General features: G+C 59.0%; 2 protein-coding genes across 2 annotated transcripts; one reads left to right on the forward strand and one right to left on the reverse strand.

Moving 5' to 3' along the window:
* Positions 1 to 2380: 2380 nt before the first annotated feature.
* Positions 2381 to 12692, reverse strand: CBX1 (chromobox 1). The gene is made up of 5 exons (XM_086626519.1): positions 12657 to 12692; positions 4777 to 4952; positions 4121 to 4298; positions 3381 to 3475; positions 2381 to 2740 (listed from the first exon to the last, which is right to left on the reverse strand). Exons 2-5 carry the CDS (start codon positions 4914 to 4916, stop codon positions 2596 to 2598), a joined length of 558 nt encoding a protein of 185 aa, XP_086482645.1. The 5' UTR covers positions 4917 to 4952; positions 12657 to 12692; the 3' UTR covers positions 2381 to 2595.
* A 454-nt stretch (positions 12693 to 13146) lies between these two features.
* On the forward strand, positions 13147 to 21004 carry SNX11 (sorting nexin 11). The gene is made up of 7 exons (XM_086626539.1): positions 13147 to 13185; positions 16831 to 16879; positions 17206 to 17292; positions 17643 to 17743; positions 17995 to 18093; positions 18289 to 18504; positions 19872 to 21004. Exons 2-7 carry the CDS (start codon positions 16859 to 16861, stop codon positions 20011 to 20013), a joined length of 666 nt encoding a protein of 221 aa, XP_086482665.1. The 5' UTR covers positions 13147 to 13185; positions 16831 to 16858; the 3' UTR covers positions 20014 to 21004.
* Positions 21005 to 22899: the final 1895 nt, after the last annotated feature.

Here is a 22899-nt window from a genome sequence, read left to right on the forward strand (position 1 = left end):
CCAGAGGTGACCCCATCCCACTTACGCAGTGCCACAGCCAGGGACAACCGGTACCCGGTGCCCCGGTGCCCACTGGCAGCTCACACAGGAGCCCTGCGCGCTCGGCGGGGCGCAGCTTCCAGCGCCCTGCTGCAGTGGATCGCCCCGGAGCCTCCCCAGGGAGCCGCAGCCTTCTTCCGTTCAGTTGAGTGGACGTTACCCCTTCCCTCTCCAGTGATTAATACAGGTTTAATTGCTGCTCCTGGTGGCTGCTGGGGCAGGCCAGACGTTTCGCCGTCCCGCAGGGTAGCGGCTGTGCCCTTGGGAATAACCTGGATTTTACTGGCTGCGTAGTTTCGCAGCTGGCAGAGCCCCTGTTCAGCCCTGAACACTCCAAACCTCCCAGTACATCCCCGCAAACACTGGTAACCTCTGAGCCAGGAGCACAATCCTCCTCCCAGGAACACTTTGGCCCGCTCTGCCGTCCGTACTGCTGCTCGGTTGAGCAGAGGACGGGTCTACTCTTCTCCACGCACAAGAACACGTGGCCTTCAGCAAGTCCACACCAAGAACAAAGCGAGGCCATCTCCATCTTCAGCCCAACAGTCACCAGAACCACTGCCAGAACTCTACAAACCCATCCATAAATGCAAAGTGAAAGTCTGCTCAACGTTCAGATGAGAATGAAAGAAAGGTCACTTACCCACCTCCGGCGCCGGATCCTGGCCAGGAACACACGGAGTGCGCGCTCCCGGCTCGAGCAGCATCTCGCTACGTCAAGCGAGGTCCCGAATCACAGCTAGTCCTCTTGTCTCCAGGGGCGAGACTCGACTCAGGCCTCTAGACACTAACCTCTACGACACTTCTCTTCTCCAGATGGGAGTCAACATAAATCAGCACCTGCTGTCAGCTGCTCCAAAGCTCCTGCTGCTGTCGACACCCGGATGGGAGCCAGGGGCTAACCTGGGCTGGGTCGGAGCTACCCTCGCTCAGAGAACTGCCACCGCGGGCTACCTGCCCTCCGCGACCCGCTCTACACCTGGGCACGCACCTCGTGCACAAAGAGCTGGAGGAAGGAGCAAGGTAGAGAAGGAAAAAAAAAAAAAAAAATCAAGATTATAAATCTAAAATTTTATTGAGACAAAAAACTGACAGAGCTCGGTATGAAGTTAAAATCCAAACACGTACTTTACATTTAAACAACGTTTTCACAGAAACCTAAACACATGCTCTTAAAAAAAGGTTTGTACAATGCAAGTCTAGATACATACCACCCTACAAGAAGGTGCCAGGAGTCTGGTGGGGCTCATGACTCCAGACATTAAATAGTTCAGTATTTGTAATAAATCTGATTAAAAAAAAACCTCAGAAGATTCAGGGTAACACATCCGGCTCCAGCACCGACGTCTGGCCTCCTACAAACAATTACTTGTTACAGGAGAATATGGAATTCTTTTTTTTTTTTTTTTTCTTGTGCTGCTGTTGATTTCCACTCCCTCCCACAACTAAAGGGTTCCCAGTGCTGCTGGCTGGACAGCTGAATTACGGTGAGAAAAGGAACGAGTAGTCAGAAGTCTCTCTCCCCCCCCGATTTTGAGAAATAGCACCTTATAACGGAAAGAAGGGTAGAAAGGCTTTTAAAGGGTTAAAATCCACTCCCGCCCCACCCCCCCACCCTCCCCCATACAATGCATGTGTCAGTAACTGGCAGTTCTGCTTCAGGACAATACGAATCACAAGTTTGCATTTTCACAAGTCTCCCCTCACACCCCCCCCCCCAAAAAAAAATTGCTCGCAGGGTTTTGGAGATCTCGGCTCCGGAGATTTGGACATTCACAGTTTCAGTCTCATGTCAGTGTCCCTGTCTCCCTACTTCTGTCAGCAATACTGGGCTTTTTTTCCCCAAAAACCTTTTTTTTTTTTTTTCTCCTATCGTTTGTTTTCTGAATTCAGGTTCTAAAAAAGATCTGGAAATGATCTGGGACATGGTCACCAGACTTCATCTCCCTCCCTCCCCAGTTAAACAAGAGACCAATTTCCCCACATCCCTCCCTCCCTCCCCAGCCCCCCAAACCGATACACCAGTAAATAGCAAAAGAAAAAGAAAGAGGAAAAAAAACAAAAACAAAACCAAAAAACCTACACACATGCTACGCCGTAAAAATGCAGAGTTAACACTATTGGGAAGAAGGCTGTGGGTTGCTGAGATGGTCTTTGAAGAATAAGCAGTATCCATCTGCACTCCCTTTCCCCAGCCCACCCATCACCAGTGATAGTCCTTCATGGAAGGGGCTTTGCTTCCTCTCCCACTAGCTGTAAAATGGACAGCCTTGAAACAAACCCCCCAATTCTCCCCCTCAACACTCCCAGTATCCCCCTGCCCTTCCCTTCCCACCCCCCACACTGAGCCAGGCTGGTTTGAATCTGCACACAGCATGAAGCTGCATAAAGCAGTTGAGCAGCTGCAGGGCACAGAAACCATACTGGTCTCTTCAAAGGGCATCTTCTCCAGCCATCTCTACGCTCCCAAGCGAGCAGAGCCGCGTTCTCTCCCTCTTGCTCAAACCCACAGTTCAGATCTTTTACGCAAAGGCTGGCCAGCGCGGGTGCCAGGGGTTAGTTCTTGTCCTCTTTCTTGTCATCGTCCTCTGAGGGGTAGGAATGCCATGTCAACCTCTCCTCATAGAAGGAGATGACCACCTGGGGGCACTTGATGTTGGCTTCCTTGGCAGGGACCAGGTCTGCCTCGTCGGAGTTCTTCCTACAGGCCAGAGCAGAGGTGCAAGTTAGGGTGCTGCAGAGGGGAGGTGGAAGAAGTGGAGACCGGAAAAAAAAATAATAAATCAAGAAGTGTCAGCTAAACGGAGTCCTCGAGGCGCTCGGGGGATGCACGCGACCCCTTCCCGAGCGGCTCTGGAGCAGGATGTGTGCTCCGGAAAAATTCAGGCGTTGAGTTCAGCTCTGGGTTGTCGGGGTCAGGGAGAGAAGGCGAATCAAAGCCCCCAGCCACTCCGTGCTCCTGGGCCAGTGCGAGAGCCAACGGCTCCCACAGCTACGCCCCACTGGTCTGGCTCCCACCTGCAGCCGAAGGGGACACGGTCATGGTCACGGCTCTCCTCTGGGTGCAGCCTTCCGACAGCGTGGCCCGTGCCACGTCTCCATGCCCCTCTCTCTCCCCAAGCTCGCGCCTGCTGCGGGGGGGACACCTTAAGAGCCCCACCATCCCAAGGGCCCTACCTGCTGGTTTCACATCCGCGTTAGCCTCGGCGCAGAGGGTCACCTCAGGCAGCAGCGCCATCGCCAGAGATTTCATGCCAGGTAGCAGGGACTCCCCAGGCGCAGGTCCTTCCCTCTCTGGCACAGAATAAGCGAAGAAGTGACAGACACAAAGACACACTCACCACTTCATCAGGAACATGAGCTCCCCGCTGGAATCCGTGGCACCGATGATTCGCTCCGGCTCAAATCCCCGGGCAAAGCCTCGCGGTTTCTCCGACTGAAAAGAGACAAGTTTCCACTTGTAGCATCACAGGGCGACAGCCACAGCCCTGTTCCTGGTCACCAGGACACAGTGGCTGTTCAGAAAGACCACTCTGGTGAAAGCCCATGGCGCTGAGGTGACCCAGGACAGCTCAGCAGAGTGCTCTGCTCATGCCGCAAGCAGAGGATCTGATCTCCAAGGCCATGCTGGTCAAACTCTTGTACTGGCCAAGATTCAGCAGCTCCTGGGATGAAAACCAGACCGCAGAGTTACCGCCCTGTTTTCCCCAAGCAGCTGTGAGCGCCCTGAGCAGGAAGTTCTCTGATCAACCTCGTTCCCCCTCTTGAAGGGACAACAGGCAGCCCCTGCCTCCCGTTTCGCCCCTTGTGCGGTTCCTCAGGAGAAGCTGGGGCTCCAAACCCTTTTGGGTCAAGAACTGGCCTTTCAGTTTAGTGCCAGAACTGGTGCTGGACTGACGAAGAGGCCTGGCTCAGACAGCAGCTCATGCCTCCTTCCAAAAGCTACATCTTTGCAAAAAAAGCACCAGCAGTTTCCCCTCCATGCAGAAGAGTTTGAGGTCTTGGAGGGTGGCTGCTCTCGCTGCTACACACCGTGTCAAGCACAGGGGTAGGTGAGGACAAAAACCCCACCCTGCCTCACCTCCTCCTTCTTCTTCTTTGGTTTGCTCTCCTCCCCTTTATCCTCCGTGTCGGACTCCGCTTTGCGCTTGCTGCCCTCAGACTTCTCGCTCTCGTGCGCGGTTTTCTGGGACTGAAGGAACTCTGCAATGAGGTCTGGGCAGTCGAGGTTCTCCTCGGGCTCCCACGTGTTATCTTCACTGCAATCAAAGACAACAGCTCAGTTTGACACACGGGCAGCCCACGGAAGTTTTCCCTGCCAAGCAAAGTCCTGGACAGCAGGTCGTGCAAGGATGCTGAGGGAAGCAGCAGTCTGGATGCGGGTGTCCTCGCCCCATGAAAGAAGACCCTGCCCTGATCCAGGCAGGGATGCCAAAGGACAGGGCAGTTATTTCCCTTCTCAAGAGAGAAATGCAATTCGTTTTATCCAGCTGCTTATTTCACGCTAGAGACAAAGGGAAGGAAGGCCCATCAGGGCACTGCACGGCCTGTTTGCGAGGCAGAAACAGGACCTTCTCGCCTGGGCTGTGCTCTCAGCACCCTGATTAGAGCTCCAGGCACTCAGCACCGCCGGTTTCTGTCGTCTTACAGACAAGCAGAGAGGTGCAGGGAGACCCATCCACCTGCCCGGAGGCCTCGGGAGCCAAAAGCAGCAGCAAGCAGGGAGGGGGCACTTACTCCGAGAAGCCTTTCCACTTCAGCAGGTATTCCACTTTGCCCTTTACCACTCGCCGATCCAGGACCTTCTCCACCACATACTCCTCCTCCTCTTCCTCTAAGACCTCTTCCACTTTCTTCTTGTTCTGTTTTTTTCCCATTGTGCTGGCCAGTTTTTCAGCTTACGGGCGACGCTGCTAAAAGAGGGGAGGGAGAGAAGCACACGTTTGTGTCGAGGCCAGGTTTGCCTTTGCCAGGCAGCAAACCCACCGGATATGTGAAGCACGGTGCAGGAACGCTGTGTGGGAGAAAACAGGCACACACGAAGCAGGTAACAGAAGAAGAAGTGGGCCAGGATGGTCCTGTCAGCTGAAAAGGCCAACAGGAACCTCCACCAGAGCTGCTGCGTTTACACGACGCCTTTTTGACACACAGCTTCGACCTTTTTGTCTCCCCAGCACCTTATTTCAGCAATTCCATCAAGACTCTGCCTGATCCCACCCCTACTTTGTCTCATGTTTTCAGCACACCGTGTCTTGACCTCGCTGCTCCCGTGTGCTGCCCACCGACCTCCAGAAACGGCGCATCCAACATCAGCTGCTCCGCACCTTGCCCTTCCCTCTGGCAAGTCCCACATGTCCCACCTTGACCTCTCCTCTCTCCTCACCCCACTGACCTGCCCCTCAGCTCCCTCCAACCCTGCTCTGAGCTGCAGAAAGCACCTGCCGAGCTGCACAGCAGCGGGGGGGAGACGGCCACCGCTGCTATTCACTAGAAGTTCATAAAGAGTTAATGTAAGATGAACACGAGCCACAGTCCCCAATACCAAGCTCCCCATGTTCCTTCTCTCACCTTCTCGCTCTCTACAATTACCTGAAAGGGAGTTGCAGGGAGATGGGGGTTGGCCTCTTCTCCCATGTTAAGAATGACAGGATGACAGGGGATGGACTCAAGTTACGCCAGGGGAAATTTAGGTCAGATATCAGGAAAAATTTCTTTACAGAGAGGGTTGTGAAGTATTGGAACAGGCTGCCCAGGGAGGTGGTGGAGTCCCCATCCCTGGAGGTGTTGAAAAACTGTGTGGATTTGGTGTTGAGGAACATGGTTTAGAGATCCTGACAGTGCAGGGGGAACGGTTGGACTCAATGATCCTGAGGGGCTCTTCCACCCAGATGATCCTACGATTCCTTTGCTGGTTCATGGATGTGCGCTCTGGGATATTTATCTCACTCATCAACCCAGAAAACGGTTGGGTTTTTTTTTCTTATCTCCCAGAGCTGTTCAGACAGTCAAAAATTCCTGCGTGTGTATCCAGAGCTTGCTGGGAAGCGGCAGAAGTGACACGGGGCTCGGCGAACTCTCCAGCCCGACGCAGCCCAGGGCTACTTGCCGTAACGCGTGCCGGGGCGGCCCTCGGCGCAGCGCTTGGCTCCCCACTCCCGCGGGGAGGGCTGCAGAGGAGGAGCAGCTCTGCCAACCCAGGCTGAAACGAAACACCTCGGAGAGCCAAAAACCACAGAGAGGCCCCGCTTCCCCGCTGGAACCCGGCTCAGACCAGTAAGAGCACCGCAGCCAGGCAGATCCAGGGTCAGAGCTGCTCCCGTCCACCTTGTCCGTTCTGCTAAAAACACGCCTGGTCCTTGCAAACGTTCTCCAGCTGGTACCAGTTACACCAACAGGCCCCAGACCCACAGCCCAGATCCTGAGCCACTGCACGGCCCTGCCAGGGGAGGCACCGACGGAGTATCCGCTTGTGCGGGAAGGCTGTTTGGTTTTATCCTTAGGTTCAAGGAAAACAGAGCCCTCTCGTACCGTGCCCTCATGCCAACCTCTGCTCCAAAGCAGCCCACGCAGCCGGCCGAGGGCCCGGAGGTTCCGAGTCTCCCCGTCTGTTTTCTCCAACAAGCGGCGACGCCGTCACGGAGGGCCACTGGCAAAGCTGGCAGCGGGACCCAGACCGCCTGAAAGCAACTCTGCACCTCGGCCTCCCCAAATCCCACCCTGCTGAACGGCTGCCCGGGGAGCATTCCCAGCCTGAGCGCCGCGGAACACGACTTCTTTTTTATTCCAGTAAAATACCTGGAATACGTTTTCTGCCAAGCAAAACGACTGGTGAGCAGCTCAGACATCACCTGCCCGGAAACTTTTCGTTTTGCCACTCGGGTTATTGTGAATCTTCTAGAACAAATTTTGGCTGGTAAAATCTCTGCAAACTGGGGCTGGTTTATAGGGCAAAACAAAAATCCTGCGGATTTACGCCGGCCGAAGGAGATGTCGGAGCTCAGCAAGAGCCCCAGCTCTGGACGAGCTCCCTTGTGCACAAGATGCTGCTGAGCGGAGCGGCTGCTGTCGGAGAATCCTTCAAAGGAGAAGGCTTAAAACCAAACCCCACAAAGCTCAGAAGACATACAGCCAGTTCAGACCAGCAGAAACCACAGCGGAGAAGACGGGAGGGAGCACGGCATGGATGACACGCTCCGGACCACCCCATCTCCGCTGCTGTCCCACCACCACGGCCAAGGAGCACGGAGGGAGAAAGCAGCACTTCAAGTTCATACTTTGGACCCCACTACTGCCCTGCTGCTTTCAACCTGACCTTGGCACACGCGCTGTGCCAGCGCCTGGACTCTGGCTTTGCAGGACTCTCGACCTCTGGCCACGCTCACCGGCGGACAGAGAACCTCCTGGCTTGATGGCAACGGCAAGGTAGAAGTAGGAACCAACATCTTCCCCCGCCACAGCAGCCAGAGTTGGGGCTGCTCATGAAGCAGGCAGGGGACTGGCGGGAAAAGCCAGGCCAAAGTGGCTGCCACCATCCTGGGGTGTTTGGTGGTCACCGAGCAAGTCCCAGGCTCTGCAGCACGAGGCTTTTCCTCCTTCTTTCCATGTTTAGCACTGGACATCTCCCCTGCTCTTCTTTTAACTGGTGGTCTCAGAAGGGGGGTCAGCACCTGAACGGGCCGCAGTGCAGACAGGGACAAGGAAAGAGCTTGTTCTGCTACTGCTGGTGCTGCGTTGTGGTCACAGAACTCCAGTGTCCACCAAAGGGTGAAAGCTAAACCCACCCTAAGTGTTAAATGAAGAAGTGAGAAGGTCCCTGACCTGTATGGACCAGCAGGGGTGCTGGTAGGGATATTCCCACCGACAGGCAGTGCTTCCCCTGTGGATCCTTTATAGAATGTCAGAGGACACTCAGCCCCCCAGGGATGAAGCTTTACTGCCCTATTCCATGGCGGGGGGGGGGACACACACGACACCAACCACCTGGAAACAGCCCACTAACACAAAGCTGTACAGGAACACGCATCAGAGAGGCTTTTCTCTCCTCAGCTCCGGGGCTGAAATACACGGACAGCATCTTCAATCAGATGCCAAGCGGAGGCAAACCCGAGGCGGCGAGGTTGCCAGTGGCCTGTGGACTCGGGGAGGAGGAGGCCAGGCTGCCTGGCACCACTTGGGCTGGTGTGCCATACAACAATGTGCAGCCTCCAACGCACCTCCGGCATCTAATCCCCCAGCAGGAAGCCCAGAGATCGTGTTTCACTCTGGAATTCTTCAGGCAGTTCCTTCCTCCAGAGCAGGACAGCCTTCCTCCACTCCATCCTCCTCCACGCGCCACCAGAGAAGGGGGCCAGATCCCAGCGTGCCATGGCAGAGGAGATTCCCAAGAAGGTGCCGTGGCAGCTCTGACCACAATCAGCAAATAAAATCCGAGGCATCCTCGAGGGGTGAGATCTCAGGCTCCCCCTCTCCCAGATGCAGCCAAAAGGATTTTAGGCAAAAGCGCTGTGGTTACTGCTTGGAGATGGACTTGTTTTTAAGGATGGATTGCTGGGCTGCTCAAGTGGCTTCCTAAGAAGAAAAGAGGACGAAAGAGTCTGGCCAAGACGAGCTCAGGGAGGAGTTGCTGTTACCAGAGGTGGTGTGTAGGACAGGGAGGTGTGGAACGGGAAAGAGAGCGGCAGCAGAGCAACGCAACGCTGCGGATCCATCACTTTATTGTGGGAAGCACTGGGCAGAGAAGATGCAAATCCAAGGCCAGGAGCACTTTGAGAAAGAGCTTGCCAAGGGGAGGGACAAACACACCAGTGCAGAGGGCTGCAATGACCTCTCCGGAGTCCCCAGTCACGGGGGGGGCCTCTTCCTTCCAGCAGACGTTCCTCCGTTTCTCCAGAGGCATTTACACCACAGAGTCCCAGTGTCACCCCATTGCATGGACCCACTGTGCCTCCTGTGGGTCCCCGAGACGCGTGGGCACGGGGCTGGCACCCAGCTGCCTGCTGACAAGCCATCCCCCTCGGCGGGGACGGGTCTGGTTTTGCCTCAAGAACCTGCAAGCCAGGAAGGTGCTCCGGGTGGAGAAGGCTGAGCCGTAGATCCCGGCGCCTGCTGCTAGACACGGCACAGACTCCGGCGTTCGAGCCAGCAGCACACAGACGAGCTGCTGCACTGCAGTCAAAAATGCAGCTCGAGCACGAGAAAGGGACTCCAGCCCCCCCGGGGGGGTATGAACTCCGCTCGTGGCTTTCTTTGAGTTCCCTCCGCGTCAGGAATGCCTCCGTGGGACGGAGATTTCAGCCTGCCGTGAGCAGGAACATCCCAAGGCTCCAGTTTTAGTTATTACAAACAAACCACAGGCACCCAAAGCATGGGCTGGTTCCCGGTCCCTGGAGGAAGGGGGAGAGGTGGAACCATCCCCATCTGTTTGGAAAAGCAGACTCACCCCGCACTCTGCTCCCTCGTCTCCAGAGCTTTCAGATAAACACACTTCACTCGCGCCGTTTCACTCCGCCTGGGCATTTTTGGGGAGCACAGACAACTCCTGAGATGTTGACATGAACAGTCTCATGTCAATAGAATGTGGGGCTGGATGACTCCTGCCTGAGAGAGATCTCTTCAGCAGTACGTTTCCTAAAATCCAGCTTCGATTTCCTATATTTAACACATGAAAAAAGTCGGCTTATACGGAAAAATATTACTTAAAGACAAATTTGGGATGGGCCCAGGCCAAATCTTTCCATTTTCATTGTTGCTTCTCACCTAACACACGAGGCAAAGCTGAAACCCTTTGGGAAGCAGAAAGCAGAAGAGAGACTGAAAGAATAACTTCTTGGTCTGCAGCTAAGAGGAAAAGGATCCAGGACACACCTAAGGCACTGGAAAAGAATTCCAACTGCAGTAAAAAGCCACAAAAAAGGAGGCCCAGCATGAAGGTGTGTACAAAACCCACGTTACTGGGGCAGCAGGAGCGAGAGCCAGCACACACTGGTGTCGGGAGATGTCCTGGAGAATAGCACCCAGGCAGGGAAACCACCACCAGACAAACACACCCCCCCCAGCCCTGCTGGCTGGGACACTTTGGAATGTTGGGAAGCTCTAATGCCATTCCATGACGCCTGACGCTGATCTTTTCAGTAGAAAGTTTAGCAGAGGAGAGGAAGACCACCCTCAGAAGAAAAACGTGGAGACCCTGAGGTTGAATTCGAGCACAGACTACTTCCATTAGCTGCACCTTAAAGGATAACGGTTCAGCTCAGCTCTAACGAGTTTTAAACTCAAAATATTTCCTTCTCCTGCCTTCCTCAAACTTGGCTGGGATCACTCATCTCTTTCAAAACTTAGGAGCATGCCAAGTTTACTCCACGCGTGCCAGGGAAAGGCAGCAGGCATCTTTGGAAGTGGGAACAAGCACGTTAAGCCTTCCACTCTCCAGAACCTGAAAACAGCAGAAAATATTTCTGGAAAGTCTGAGTGAAAGCTCAAACCTTTGAGCAGAGACCAAACTAAAGAAAAGCCACGACCTTCAAGCTCAGCCACATCATTTTCAGTCACACTCACAATCCGTGAGAGAAAGCACCTCTGGATTTAGGAGAAACAACCAGGCAACAGCAGAGACTTCACCTCCCTGCTGAAAAACGGGAAGCTGAGGTAAGAAATCCCGCCATGCAGACAGGAATTTTGGTTTGTGACAGCAAACACAACTCCTGAACGCCTCTAGACCAGAGAAACGCTCACGGAACCAGAGCGGGGATTTGTGGAGGTGGTCCTTTTCCATAAAGATGAGAAAACATTGCCCCAGGTGCCGCAGGATTCCCAGCTTTCCAGAGCCCCCACACCGCACCGTCTCCCCCTCCACAAGCAGCCCTGGCCCCTGCAGCACCTTCCCCTGCCAGCCTTCATCCCTAGGGACAGCGGCCGCATCGGGGGGCGCTTCCCCCAGCACCCCCGTGCCCGGGAGCTGCCTTCCAGCGCCTTCACCTGGATATTTTTGCATTCCACTGGCGCTGGGCAGCGGGGCTGGAGCAGCCACATCTGGTTCTCATCGTTTGCACTACCAGGATCTCAAGCACTAACAGGAAACCGTCCTTAGGTGCAAATCCGACGGGGACTGTTGACTCCAAACTCACTCACTGTAATTATCTTCCTCTCTCCGAAGTGTGAGGGATTTTTTTTTTTTTAAAGTTAATAAAATTTTTCAAAGATAGCGCCTGGAATTATTCAGTCAGAAAACTCGTTCATACTCCGATCTCTTGGTTTTGTAGGGATAACACATGTGCCTGCTGTTTCCAGACCGATCAACCCCAAGCCCAACAGCACTGCCCCACCGCTGGGATCCTCGCACGCAGCCCCCGACGCTCCCCATCCCACCGCAGGCCACTTTCCAGCCCCTGCCATGGGGTCAGCTTCCCGCTGCCCCCCTCTCTGGCAGTCCCACGCCTGCCACCTCCTCGGCAAAGCGTCGCCACCACCTTGTCCGCAGACACAAATCCCATTTTGACTCCACCACCTTTCCCTTTCCAGAAGTCCCGCTCTCCCCCTCAATGCTTTACAACTCTCGTTCCAAGTGTGATTCCACTCCCTCAGCTCCCATTCTCCCTTCCCCAGCAAAGAGGCTGCAGAAAGGTGCCGGGGGGCTGCCCTGACACCCACCTCACGCTGAGGGGCTCGACCCACAGCTCCTGCTGAATCGGCCCCCCCCCCCTCTTCCCCAGCACATCTCAGCCTGCCCGCCACGACCCCCTACCCCACCTCCTGCCAGCCCGACCCCGAGCTCTCCGCAGGGTAGCTCTCCCCCCAGCCCCAGGGCCCCTCGTCCCCCCTCCTTTGCTCCCCAACAGCTCTCCCCCCGCTCCCGGCCCCCCCGCAGCCTGTTGAGCCGCTTCCCGCTCATTCTCCCCGCCGAAAGTTGACACTCGTCCCCTCCCCGCTCAGGCCGGCCCGAGCCTGCATCCCCCTCCTCCCCCTTCCCCTGAAGCTCTGCCCCCCCCCGGAACACCCCCCCTCCCCTCCTCCTCACCCCAGGGGCTCCACCAGTGTAGTTTTGGGGGTTTTTTTAAGCCCTGTCTCAGCTAAATACCACCTACCCCCCCCAGAGCATCCCTGCTCCAGCCTCTTCCCTCCCAACCGCTCACCCTGCAGCCCCCAGTCCAGCCCCCCCGCGGCAGCCCCTTGCTCTCTCCTCGGCCATCAGCCCCCCTCAGACGCATCTTTTTCCTCTGCCCAAAGGCGCCCCCGCACCTCTCCCCCCTTCAGCTCTTCCTGCCTCCCCCGGCCCGCCCGGGCCCCGCCGTGCCCCCGGCGCGGCCCCTCCTCACCCCGAGACGCCGCTTTCCCCGCTCCGCGGCCCCTCCGAGCACCCCGCACCCCCCCACCAACACCCCCCCCCCCCCCGCACCCCAACCCCCTCCTCACGCCCTACCTCACCCCCCCATTACCCCCCCCACTCCCACCACCCCATCCCCCCCCAGCTACCACCGTCTCATCACCCTAAACACCATCTTCCACAGCACCCCCCACCCCCGAGCCCCCCACCCCACCCAGTACCCGCCCAGTTCCTCCTCAGCATCCCTCCCCACCCCCCGCGCCGCCCCCCCCTGCCCCCCCCCGCGGCCGGCACTCACCTTGCACAGCCCCGCCGAGGGTTGCCGAGGCGAAGGGGCCTGCGGGGGCGCGGGGCCGGGCGCGGGGGCGGGTCGGGCGGCGCCGCGGGCCTGGCGGCTCTCCGTCCGCCTCCCTCGAACAAAAGAGCCCCGCCAGCCCCAGTGCCCGCCGCGCGCACTGCGCCTGCGCCGCGCCCGCCCGCCCGCCGCGCGGCACGCTAGGAGTCGTAGTCCGCCGCCGCGGGGCACGCTGGGAGTTGTAGTCCGCTCTCCGCGGGCCGCGCCGGGAGCGGGAGTCCCCACCACCACCACCACGCCGCCGCTGCCGCCTGCCCGCCGCGGCGCGGCCTTCCCGGTTGGGTCCGGTGGTTATCGCGGCGCGGCCGGGCCCTCCGCGGAGGCCGCCCGCCGCTGAAGGGCTGCGCCGCGCTGCGTGAGGGGGCGGACTACAGCTCCCAGCATGCCGCGCGCCGGAAGGGGAAGCACCGCCCGCGCTATAAGGCGGCCGCGCCGCTGCGCCGCTTAAAGGGGCCGCGGCCTGCGCGAGGAGGTGAGGGGCCGTGGAGGGAGGGGCTCCGCGGGGGCAGGCCCGGGGCTGGTCGGGGCGCGGCGGGGCCGGGGATCCCGCGGGGGTAGCGCCGAGCCCCGCACGGGGGGTCCGTGACCCGCTCGGGGCGGCGGCGGCGCCGGGGCTGGGCCGCTCTCTCGGCGGGGCCGCCCCGAGGCCGCGGTGACCGGTACCGAGCGCTGAGAGCTGTGCCGGCTGCGGCGGGGGCCGGGGCGGGCAGAGCAGCGGCGGGGCCTGGCCCCGATCCCGGCCCGTGCGCCGGTGCTGCTGAGCCTGGGGCGGCCGGGCCGGGTCAACCGTCCGGCCGCGGTGCCAGTGTGCCGCGGCGGTGGGCTGGGTGGGGACAGCCCCTTCCAGCGGTGGGCTGGGCTGGGGGGGGGGGGGGTCTCGGTGTGGGGCGCCTGGCTGGATGGGGAGCCCTTTCCTTCTCGGATGGGGAAACAATCCCGGGAATCCTCGCTGGGAGCCGTTGTGGAAAGCTCTGTCCGAGCGCGGCAAGCCAAAGCAGAAACAAACGGGCCTCGCTCCTTATTTCCTGCTGTGGGGCTGCTCTCCTTAAAATCCAGGCTCCTGTGGGGCTGGAAGTCGCCTGGAGCAGCGCTGTGCCTGCGTGGGTGGGCACGGAGCCTCGGCCAGCCTGGAGCTGGGCAGGGAACGGGGCTGGAGGAGGGTGCTGCCGGCTGGACTGAACTCTGACTGGGGTGTGCTGGGGAGGAGAGAGTTTTCGGTGCGGGTCGTGCTGTTACAGAGGGGCAGAGACCGCTGCCAAGGATGTGTCGGAGTCAGGAAGGAAGGTAAAAGGAAGGAAGGTAAAAGATAGCAAGGAAGGAAGATGGAAGGAAGATAAAAGACAGGACTCCGGAGATCAAAAGTAACTCTCTCCATCAGCATTGTGAGCACAGGGCTGGGGGAGGAACCCCCCCGTCGGAGCCCAACCCTGTCTGGGGCTCGTCCTGTAGCCGGACTGCCGTGTCCTGGGCAGGTGAAGGTTGTGAGGCTCCAGGAGCAGTGGATGTGGGGTGTTTCCATGTGGCTTCCACCTCTGGCATCCTTCGAGCCAGCAGACGTTGGAAGCACGAGCCCTGGAAACACCAGAATGCAAATTGGAGGAAGATTAAACCAAACCCAAACCGCGTATCCCAGGGCCCTTAAACAGGCTTTAAGGAAAAGCCCTGAAAGAGGATTTGGAGTAACTGGTTAAAGCTAACTCAGAGCTGCCTTCTCCACTGGGTTCAAGTTGATTTATCAAGTTAAGAGCAATTAACTCCAAATAAAGCTAAATGAGATTATGCTTTTCTTGGTACAACGCTGGATGAAAGTAAAGGTGGAGGATGTGAGCACTCGGGCTCGCTGCTCCGTTTTCCCCACAGCCTGTCCACCTCTTCACCGACTGCAGAGAGCCATCCCCCCCCTTGGGTCTCTCTGCTCTTCGGAGCACCCTTTCAGTAGCTGGGAAATTAAATTCCTCTTCCTGGCAGCCCTCCGCTGTTCCATTAGGCAATTCCTGACTCTCTCTCTTCTCCCTCCTGCATTTTTAATCTAGGCAGGGCTCTTATGCGGAGCGAGGAGCTCTAAAAGCAACGGGACGGCGGCAGCATCCCCTGGGGAGGCCGGGGAATGTAATGGTCAAGTTCTGTTGCTGAACTGGTTCTGGCTGGGAGCCCCCAGCATGGGGGAGGATCGGAGCTCCCCTATGGCCACACTGAGCACAGTGACTCACGTCACATTTGGCTCCTTTGCTGCCCTCCTTCCCCAGGGGAGGATCATGTGTGCTGAAGCATGGGGTTGGTTTTTTTTGGGTTTTTTTTTTTTGGTAGGTTCCCCTCCCCCTTACAGCTCAAATTGGAAACAGCAGCAGCCGGACCCGACTCCAGTGAGAGTTCAGCTACTTGGAGACACCTCGGAGCAGGCCTGGCTCTCTTGCTGTCTATCCCAAAACTCTTCTCCGCTGCTGTTAACACTTTCTGTGCTCTCCGGGCGGAATCGGATGGCTCAAGTCTTGCAGAAAGTACCTGCAAACCGGTGGAGCCAGATTTTTGAAGTGTGGTTTGTGGCTCAGCCCCTCCCCTTGTCCCAGCTAAATTTAGCTCCTTCTCCAGAAGAGCTTTGCTTCGCATCCGAGCGGATAAATAAAGGCTGGCTTTCCAGCGCCGCCTGACGCTTGGCAGCTCCCGTGGCCTAAAAGGCAGGAGTCCAGGAATGGGGAACAGGTGAAGGGTTGCGTCGCCTCTGCCACCAGGCAGCTGTGTCCCCTGGGAGCCCGAGCGGTGACAGACAAAGTCCTGTGCTTCCCGTTTATCCCAGGGGCTCCAAAACCTCCTACAAACCATCCTGCAGAGGAGGTGAAACCAGGACACGGGACACTCTTGGTCTTCCAGCTCCCCCTGATGAGTGTTCCTGGTGTGTGTCCGCCCAGTGCATCTGCAGAGGTGGGGGGACTGGCTCAGAGGGGTTTCACTGGCCGGACTGTGCTGTTACTGGGTGTGGGGGGGTTATCTCCCTGTCCCCTTCCCCAGCAAACCCTGGGGCTGTGTTCATGGTGCTGCAGGAGCACGTAATGGTGCAGCAAATGAGCTGGGAGCACCGGAGGGATGTGGCAGAGGAAGAGGCTGGTGTGATGGGAGCGTGCGAGCGGCACAGCCAGGAAAGCTGGGTAGGACGGGGGGCACCGGGCACCTCTGCGGTGCCCCGAAGGCTTTGCCAACGCTCGTTGGCTCCTGCTGGGAGTGGAGGAATGGGAGATCAGCAAGGGAGAATAAAAATCCCAACTGGGTGGAGAAGTCATGGTACTGAGTTTGCTGCTTATTCCGGTGATTTGGGAAAGAGCCGGAGACAAACGGCACATCCGCAGCTGGTGCCAGAAGCGGAGTTTTCTCCTCCCCAGCTGAACCAGCTCCCCTGGCATTTCAGCGCAAACCTGCCCGTGTGGGGAGTGGGCCGGGCTCTTCCACCCCCTCTCCCTCCTGCCTTGCCAGTTCTGGCTCTGCAGGAGCCAACTGGGAACCTGGGATCTCGGTGCTGTGCAAACGAGGAGGCTGTTCCTGCCTAACAGGAGTTCCACTGGGGGAAAAGCTCTCCTAGATCTGTGTCCGGCTCTCCCAGAGACCCCAGTATCTTGCTGGGAGCGGGGACGTGCTGGGGGAGAGGAGGGTGGGCAGCTCAGCAGGAGCAGCCGGCCGCCCCATCCCGTCCTCGGGTGGTTACAGCCCGTTGGAGCTGGGAGCCCTGCTCACCTCTGCTGTGATCCGGTGATTTCTGAGCGCTGTTCCAGAAAGCTGTGGGATCCCAGTGCCTTTCTGTGGGCAGGGGTGACCTGCAGACGAGCCGTGGAGGAAAGAAGCGCTGCAGGCTCCAGCTCTGGTCACGGCACGCTCTCCGGTGTGAGCCCAACAGGCCACGTCGCCTCAGGAGCACCTGGGAGATGAATGCTGGATGCTCCCTCCCCTGTGGGCTGCTGGATTGGAACGTGTCCTCTTGACTTCGTGCTGAGTGAGGGGAGAGGACAAGGGAGGGCAGCTGAGTGTGGAGGTGGGGGCTGGAGAGGTGCCTGGGGGGATGCAGAGTACATGGGAGACCCCCGACGTGTTGATCTTGTCTTGCTAAATCCTCTTTTTTTTCTCTGCGCAGATGTTTCCCGCTGGGCTCTGGCTCTAGGATGTTGGAGAACCGAGAGGAAGTAAGACCCTTTCTGATGTGGTTTTGCCTGTTCCTGGCTGGGGTTTGGCAGTGCTGGAGTGGGTGGGCTCGGCCAAGCACCGTGTTGAGGGGTGAGAGGTGCTGAACGCCGAGCAGGGTCTGTGGGGCAGAGCTGAGGGGGGGCTAGTGACAGGGATGGGAAAGGCTGGAGGTGTCCGTGCTGCCCCAGGGGCAGGGTGGCCGGACAAGCCAGAGTGGCTGTGGCTACCAGTCCCCAGGAGCCCCTCTCAGCCCTGCAAGGGGGCCGACGCTGGCGTGGGGCGGCGAGCGCCGCAGCCCCGTGCTCAGGCAGTGTTTGTGCCGTAGGAGCTGACCACGGTGCGTGTCCAGGACCCCCGGGTGCAGAACGAAGGCTCCTGGAATTCCTATGTGGATTATAAAATCTTCCTCCACGTGAGTTGTGGCTGGGGGAGAGGGGTGAGCGGCGGAGCTCGGTCGTGCTGTACACGAGGCTCACGAGTGGAGTTGTCCGGTGAGGATGGAAGGAGCCACGAAGAGGGAACCCTCAGCAGCTCATCCCTCCTCCTGCGCTGTCTCTGTGTGGGTCTGAGACCCAACTTCCCCCCTGGAACCTGCTCAGGTTTCCTAGGCACTCTCAGCTCCCCAGAGCCCAGTGCTTGGAGAGGATCCCTTAGTCACGGAGCTCAGGGGTCTGTGCTGACGAGATCCTGTCCTCCTCTGCCTTGCTGCCCCTTAATCATGTGGATTATTTCCATAGTGGTGTGGGTTTGTTTTTTTTGCAGACCAACAGCAAAGCCTTTACTGCCAAGACCTCATGCGTGCGGCGCCGGTACCGTGAATTCGTGTGGCTGAGGCGGCAGCTCCAGAAGAATGCTGGCTTGGTGTAAGCATGCCTTGTTCTCCCTCCTTTCCCCTTCCTGCAGCCAGACACTTTCCCATTGCCCTGGGAGACCCAGGTGATCTCAGAACATGTGGACAGAAACCCCAGACACCAACACGGGATACCTGAGCTCCTGGGATCCAGCTCTGCACAAAGCAGGCTCCTGGCCGCTGCTGCCACCGTGTCCCGTGTCTCCTTGCCCTGGCACTGGGGTGATCTGACCCTGAACTGCTGTCTCCACTCTGTGCCCGCAGGCCTGTCCCAGAGCTGCCTGGGAAATCCACCTTCTTCGTGGGCAGCACGGATGAGTTCATCGAGAAGCGGAGACAGGGGCTGCAGCAGTTCCTGGAGAAGTGAGTAGAGCGTTCCTGAGGGCTGGATGAAGGGAGAGGACACACTGCTCCAGTCTTGCTTAGAAGATGCTGGCTGTGAGGTGGCAGCAGAGCTGCCAATGGTCACTCCGGTGGCACGGGGCACGTCGGGGGGGCAGGGCTCGGCGTGCTCTGTGCTCCCACACACCTGCCTCACCCTCCTCTCTCCGTACACAGGGTTGTGCAGAACGTGGTCCTCCTCTCCGACAGCCGGCTGCACCTTTTCCTGCAGAGCCAGCTCTCGGTACCGGAGATAGAGGCGTGCGTGCAAGGCCAGGGTGCCCAGACGGTGACAGAAGCCATCCTGCACTACGCCATGTCCAACTGCGGCTGGGTGCAGGAGGAAGAGAGCCGCCCCGCGCCGCTGCCACCGGGAGGAGACCTGCGTGGCAGGTAACGCGGGCAGGGAAGGACCAGCCTGGGGGGTGCTGCCAGCGGGGCAGCCCCCGGCCCCCTTGCTGTGCCTGGAGCTGCTCTGGCTATACCAGCAGTGCTCTGAGGCAGCTGGTGACCTGCTGGCTGCACTGCCCCTTGCCAGTGCTTGCTGCTGTGGGGCTGGCTACAGCCTGATTTGGAATGGTTGGTGCCCGTGTGAGGGACTTCCACCAGTAGCAAACAGCCTGTGCTGTGAAATAAGAGAAGGTGCCAGGCTTTCTAGAGACCCCTGAAGGGTTTTGAGTTTTCCTGTCCTATCCTTGCTACAGTTGTTTGAGGGGATGAAGTTGAGCACGTGTTCCCCAGCCCTGCACACCAAACGGGCAGGATTCCTGTGGGTCAGGCCAGCGGTCTTGGGCTGTCACCACCAGGCTCCTGCCCTGCCCTCCAGGCTGCCTGGGTGGGTGCCCTGTCCTGGCCATGGCCAGTTAGCAGAAAAGAGCTCGGGTCTCTCAGAAGAACTTAAGCTGGGATTTACAAAGGTCTTTATCCGCTTTCCTCCCTTACTCTCTGGGGAGTGAGGAGCCTTTGGAGGCTTTCCAAGCTCGGGCTTTCCATGCATCTTGCCTTGGCCTTCACAGCGTGAGCAGGTTCTACAATTCCTCCTGCCCATCAGAGTTTCAGAGTGCTTGCTGCGTGCTGGGGAATTAATGGGGCATCTCCCCGTGGGGTGGCTGTCCCTGAGGGTTTTCCACACTTGGGGAGGCAGCTGACCTGGTGGGAGAGGAGAGCATCCTCGGGCTGCTGCTGCAGCTTCATGCAAGAAGCTGAACAAGCACAGACATCACCTGCAGCAGGCACGGGGTCCCTGGCAGAGATGCCCCTCTGCCCCTCCGATGAGGTATTTGCCTGCCAAGCAGGAGGCTGTATCTGACCTTCTGCACCACCCCTGCCTGTGTTTCATCTTGGTTTTCAAATAGCAGGAAGAAAGAGCAGTCTGGACTCCAGCAAGAGACCTGTTTTTAAATAGAGCCCTTCTGGTTTAAGGAAGGGGGTTGAGGGAGCGCAGCAGCCCAGGCTAATGGGTAGGTAGCGTGGCTTCCTGCGGCCCTCTCGGCTGCCAGCACCGTCTGCCTCTGGCTGGTGGCACTTTTCCCCCCTTTTCCTGCTCCTCCTGCTCCGGGCTCGCGTGGAAGGGTGAGCGGCTGCTTCCGTGGCTGCGCTGGCTGGAAGCTGCGGGCTGCGGTGGGGCTGTGCACAGGGGAAGTGGCCTCAGCTGTGCAGAAGAGGTTGCGCCAAGGAGGCAGCGGCTGATGTGGAGACACACCGGCACCTCGGATCTTCCCCGGATCCCTTCTCCGCTCTGACCTGTTCTCTCTTTCCAGCTGTGCCGGCCTGGGAAGCCCGCAGGGTCCGAGCTGCCTGGAGACCTTCCCGTACTGGAGCGACTTCGGCATGGACGACACCCACTCGGAGAGTCCGGATGAGCCAACCGAGCCCTTGGGCGGACGGCGTGAGATGCAGTGACCGGCGCTGGCGACCTCACCTGCCTTCCCTGGCACCTGCAGCCCTTGCTGGGAGAGGGACCACTGCTGAGCCAGAGGGATATCCAGGCTGGTGAAGACTGGAGCTGCACTGGGAATGTGGCCTTGTCCAGGGCTCACATGCTCTCTCCCTGCTGACTTTTTGACTGTCCTTGATGTCCCAGGCAGTGTGTTTGTCACGCTCTTCTCTTGGAGAAGAGATCTAGTGGTTAGTGAAACCTGTGTTTGTCGTTCCCATGGCCTTTGCTCTCTGGCTGGAGCAGTAGCAGGGCTTAGTTAGGCTGCAGTGCCAGCAAGGCCCTGCGTTCTTGGCATGTCCCTGGCCCAGGGTGGGATACACCGCCTCACATCCAGCATGACAGAAGAAGGCTTTCCTTGGTGGAGCTGCAGGCTGGGAGCAGGGCCTGGCCACAGCCCAGTGGGTCTCTTTAATCCCCGCCACGTTCCCCTCCATGCTGCAGGCAGGGGAGGCCACGTTTCACCGCTGATAGCCACGCTGTGCAGCTCCTGGGGAGTGTGGTCGCAGCTGCACGAGAGCCAGAGCCCACATGTGGGGTGCAGATACCGTACCCACACCTGGGGCCTCCTGGCACAGCTTCCCCCCCGAGGTTGCCTGCAGCTGGGATGAAGGGAGATGAGCTTCCCCCCAGGAGCACAGCGCAGGGGAACGAGTCAGTGGGGAGGTAGAAGGGGGCAGTTTGTCTCCCCTGCCCTTTTTGAGGGGATGCCTCTTCTAGATGGGCTCCTTCGTCACACACCGACTGCCATGCACAGCAGGGAACGGTGGGGCTCACAGCCAGGATCTCATTTGCTGGGAAAGGAGCACGTAGCTGCCTTGGAGTTGGTGTCCAGCAGCGCTTGGGCTCTGGTTACTCCTGATGCCACTTCCTGTGCTCTCCTGCACCTTTTCCTCCCACCCTCGGCACTGGTGAAGGCAGAGCTGACGTGCTCTGACTTGAAATAAAAATGAAGTAGAAAAGACATACTGGTTGCTGGCAACGTGTGTCGTCGCTGCGTGGGTGGAGGGAGCTGAGCTGCGGCCGAGCTAATTGCAGATAGATGGCTTTAGGGGAAAGAGGGGGTTATGGCACCTCTCCCCAGGGGGCTGGAGCTGCTGGAACCATTGGGGCTGCCCCTGCCCCGGGCAGCAGAGAGGTCACTGGGCCAGCACATCAGGGCTGATGTGTCCCACCTTGTCCCTGAAGTGCGTTTTCGAGTGCTGGGCCTGGCTGGGGGGGGGGGGGGAGTCTCGGCCCCATACGGGGGCCAGGGTACATCAGGAAGGGGAGAGGGAGGGTTGGAAACCCGCCGAGGCGCATCCGAAATGTCAGGAGAAGTTCATTGCGAGGGCTGGCAGCTGCTGGCGCGCCGGAGCGCCGCTGCCATTGGCTGCCCCCCCTCATGCATATTCATGTCTATTCATGAGTGTGCGGCTCCAAATGGTGCAGCTGTGAGGCCAGCTGTGCCCATGGACCCGCTCCTGCGCCCATGCGTGGCCTTTGCCTGTGCACAGCCTCACACAGCCAACGTGCCCTCGGCTGGGGCCGGATCCTGCCCCCTGGGCTTGCTCCGTTTCCCCCAGCGTGGTTTGCATCGTGAGCTTGGCCTGGCATCGCCACCCTGCTCGGAGCATCCTTTGCTTGATGCCTTGCCAGGAGCCAGCCAGCCCCAGGGGCTTCCCTCTGAAGGCAGATTTGGAAAAGAGCAGCCCGTGGGGCTCAGCCGTACCCGTGGGGCTGCTGGAGCCAGGTGGGAGCGTGGGTTTCGGCCCCTCTCTGGCCTCCTCACATGGTGCCCATCCTGCCCCCCCAGCCCGGGGGCTGGCTGCGTTTCAGAGCCAAGCGGAAATTATTTTTAGTGGTGTTGATCAGCTTTGCAAAGCTGTCGGGAAAACAGTGACTCAGAGACAGCCCTGGCTGAGGGGGGGCTTGAGGGGGGGGAAACAGCCCAACTCCTCGTAGGGAGCCTGGCATCGGTGCCCCCAGGGCTGCAGAGAGCCCCTGCGTGGGGGGGGGTCCCACCTGGGTGGCACCACGCAGGGCTGCTTTGCTGCAGAAGCGGGGGGTGACGGCCCTGGGCTGGGGGGGGTGACAGCCCCCTCTGCCCCCAATGTCTGCAGGCGAGCGCGGTGCCCGGGGGGGGTTACAGCAGCTGGTGACTCAGCTCTGGGCACACAGCAGCAACCCCGTCACCCGTGTGGGGTCAGGGACGCGGTGGGCACACAGAGATGCTGAGGGTAACCTTCCCCACCCTGAGCAGGTGAGGACGGCTCAGTTCACCCCCCCCCCCCGCCATGCCCTCGCAGCCTGGCACATTTCTCTCCTCCCCACCGCCTGCCAGAAAAATAGTCTCTTCGCTTGGAAGCGGGCCAGGCTCTCCAGACAGCGCATCCTCCCCCCCCCCCAGGAAGGCTGTCTCTCAAGTCCATGCAAACAAACCGTGGTGCTTCCCCCCCATCCCGCATCCCCACGCAGCGCACAGTGCCAGGGGGTGGGTCCTGCTCTGACCCGGGGCTGGAGCAGCCCGTGCTCGGCCGAAGTGTCCCACTCCCATCCCATCTCCCCAGCCTCTCCTCAAGCCCAGTAGGAAGGTCTCAGCTCTGGAGTCCTGAGCAAGTCCCTGCATCTGGGGCAGGATTAGGCCTCCAGATGCTGGAGCATCGGGAGTGGTACCGGGATGCAAACAGCCAGGCCGCTTCTGTACTGGGGCAGATGCGTCCAGTCAGTGCCAAGCCCTGGTCCCTTTTGCACTGGAGCATCCGTCTGAGCAAGAGCATCAGTTCCTCCCTGCTGGGATCCCAAAGAGCTCCTAGGAACGATGCCGGAGAGATGGACCCTGGCCCTGCAGCTGCCCCCAAAACAAACTGTTC

The sequence above is a fragment of the Tauraco erythrolophus genome, chromosome 25 (assembly GCF_009769465.1).
Source record: "Tauraco erythrolophus isolate bTauEry1 chromosome 25, bTauEry1.pri, whole genome shotgun sequence".
In the NCBI taxonomy this organism is placed as follows: domain Eukaryota; kingdom Metazoa; phylum Chordata; class Aves; order Musophagiformes; family Musophagidae; genus Tauraco; species Tauraco erythrolophus.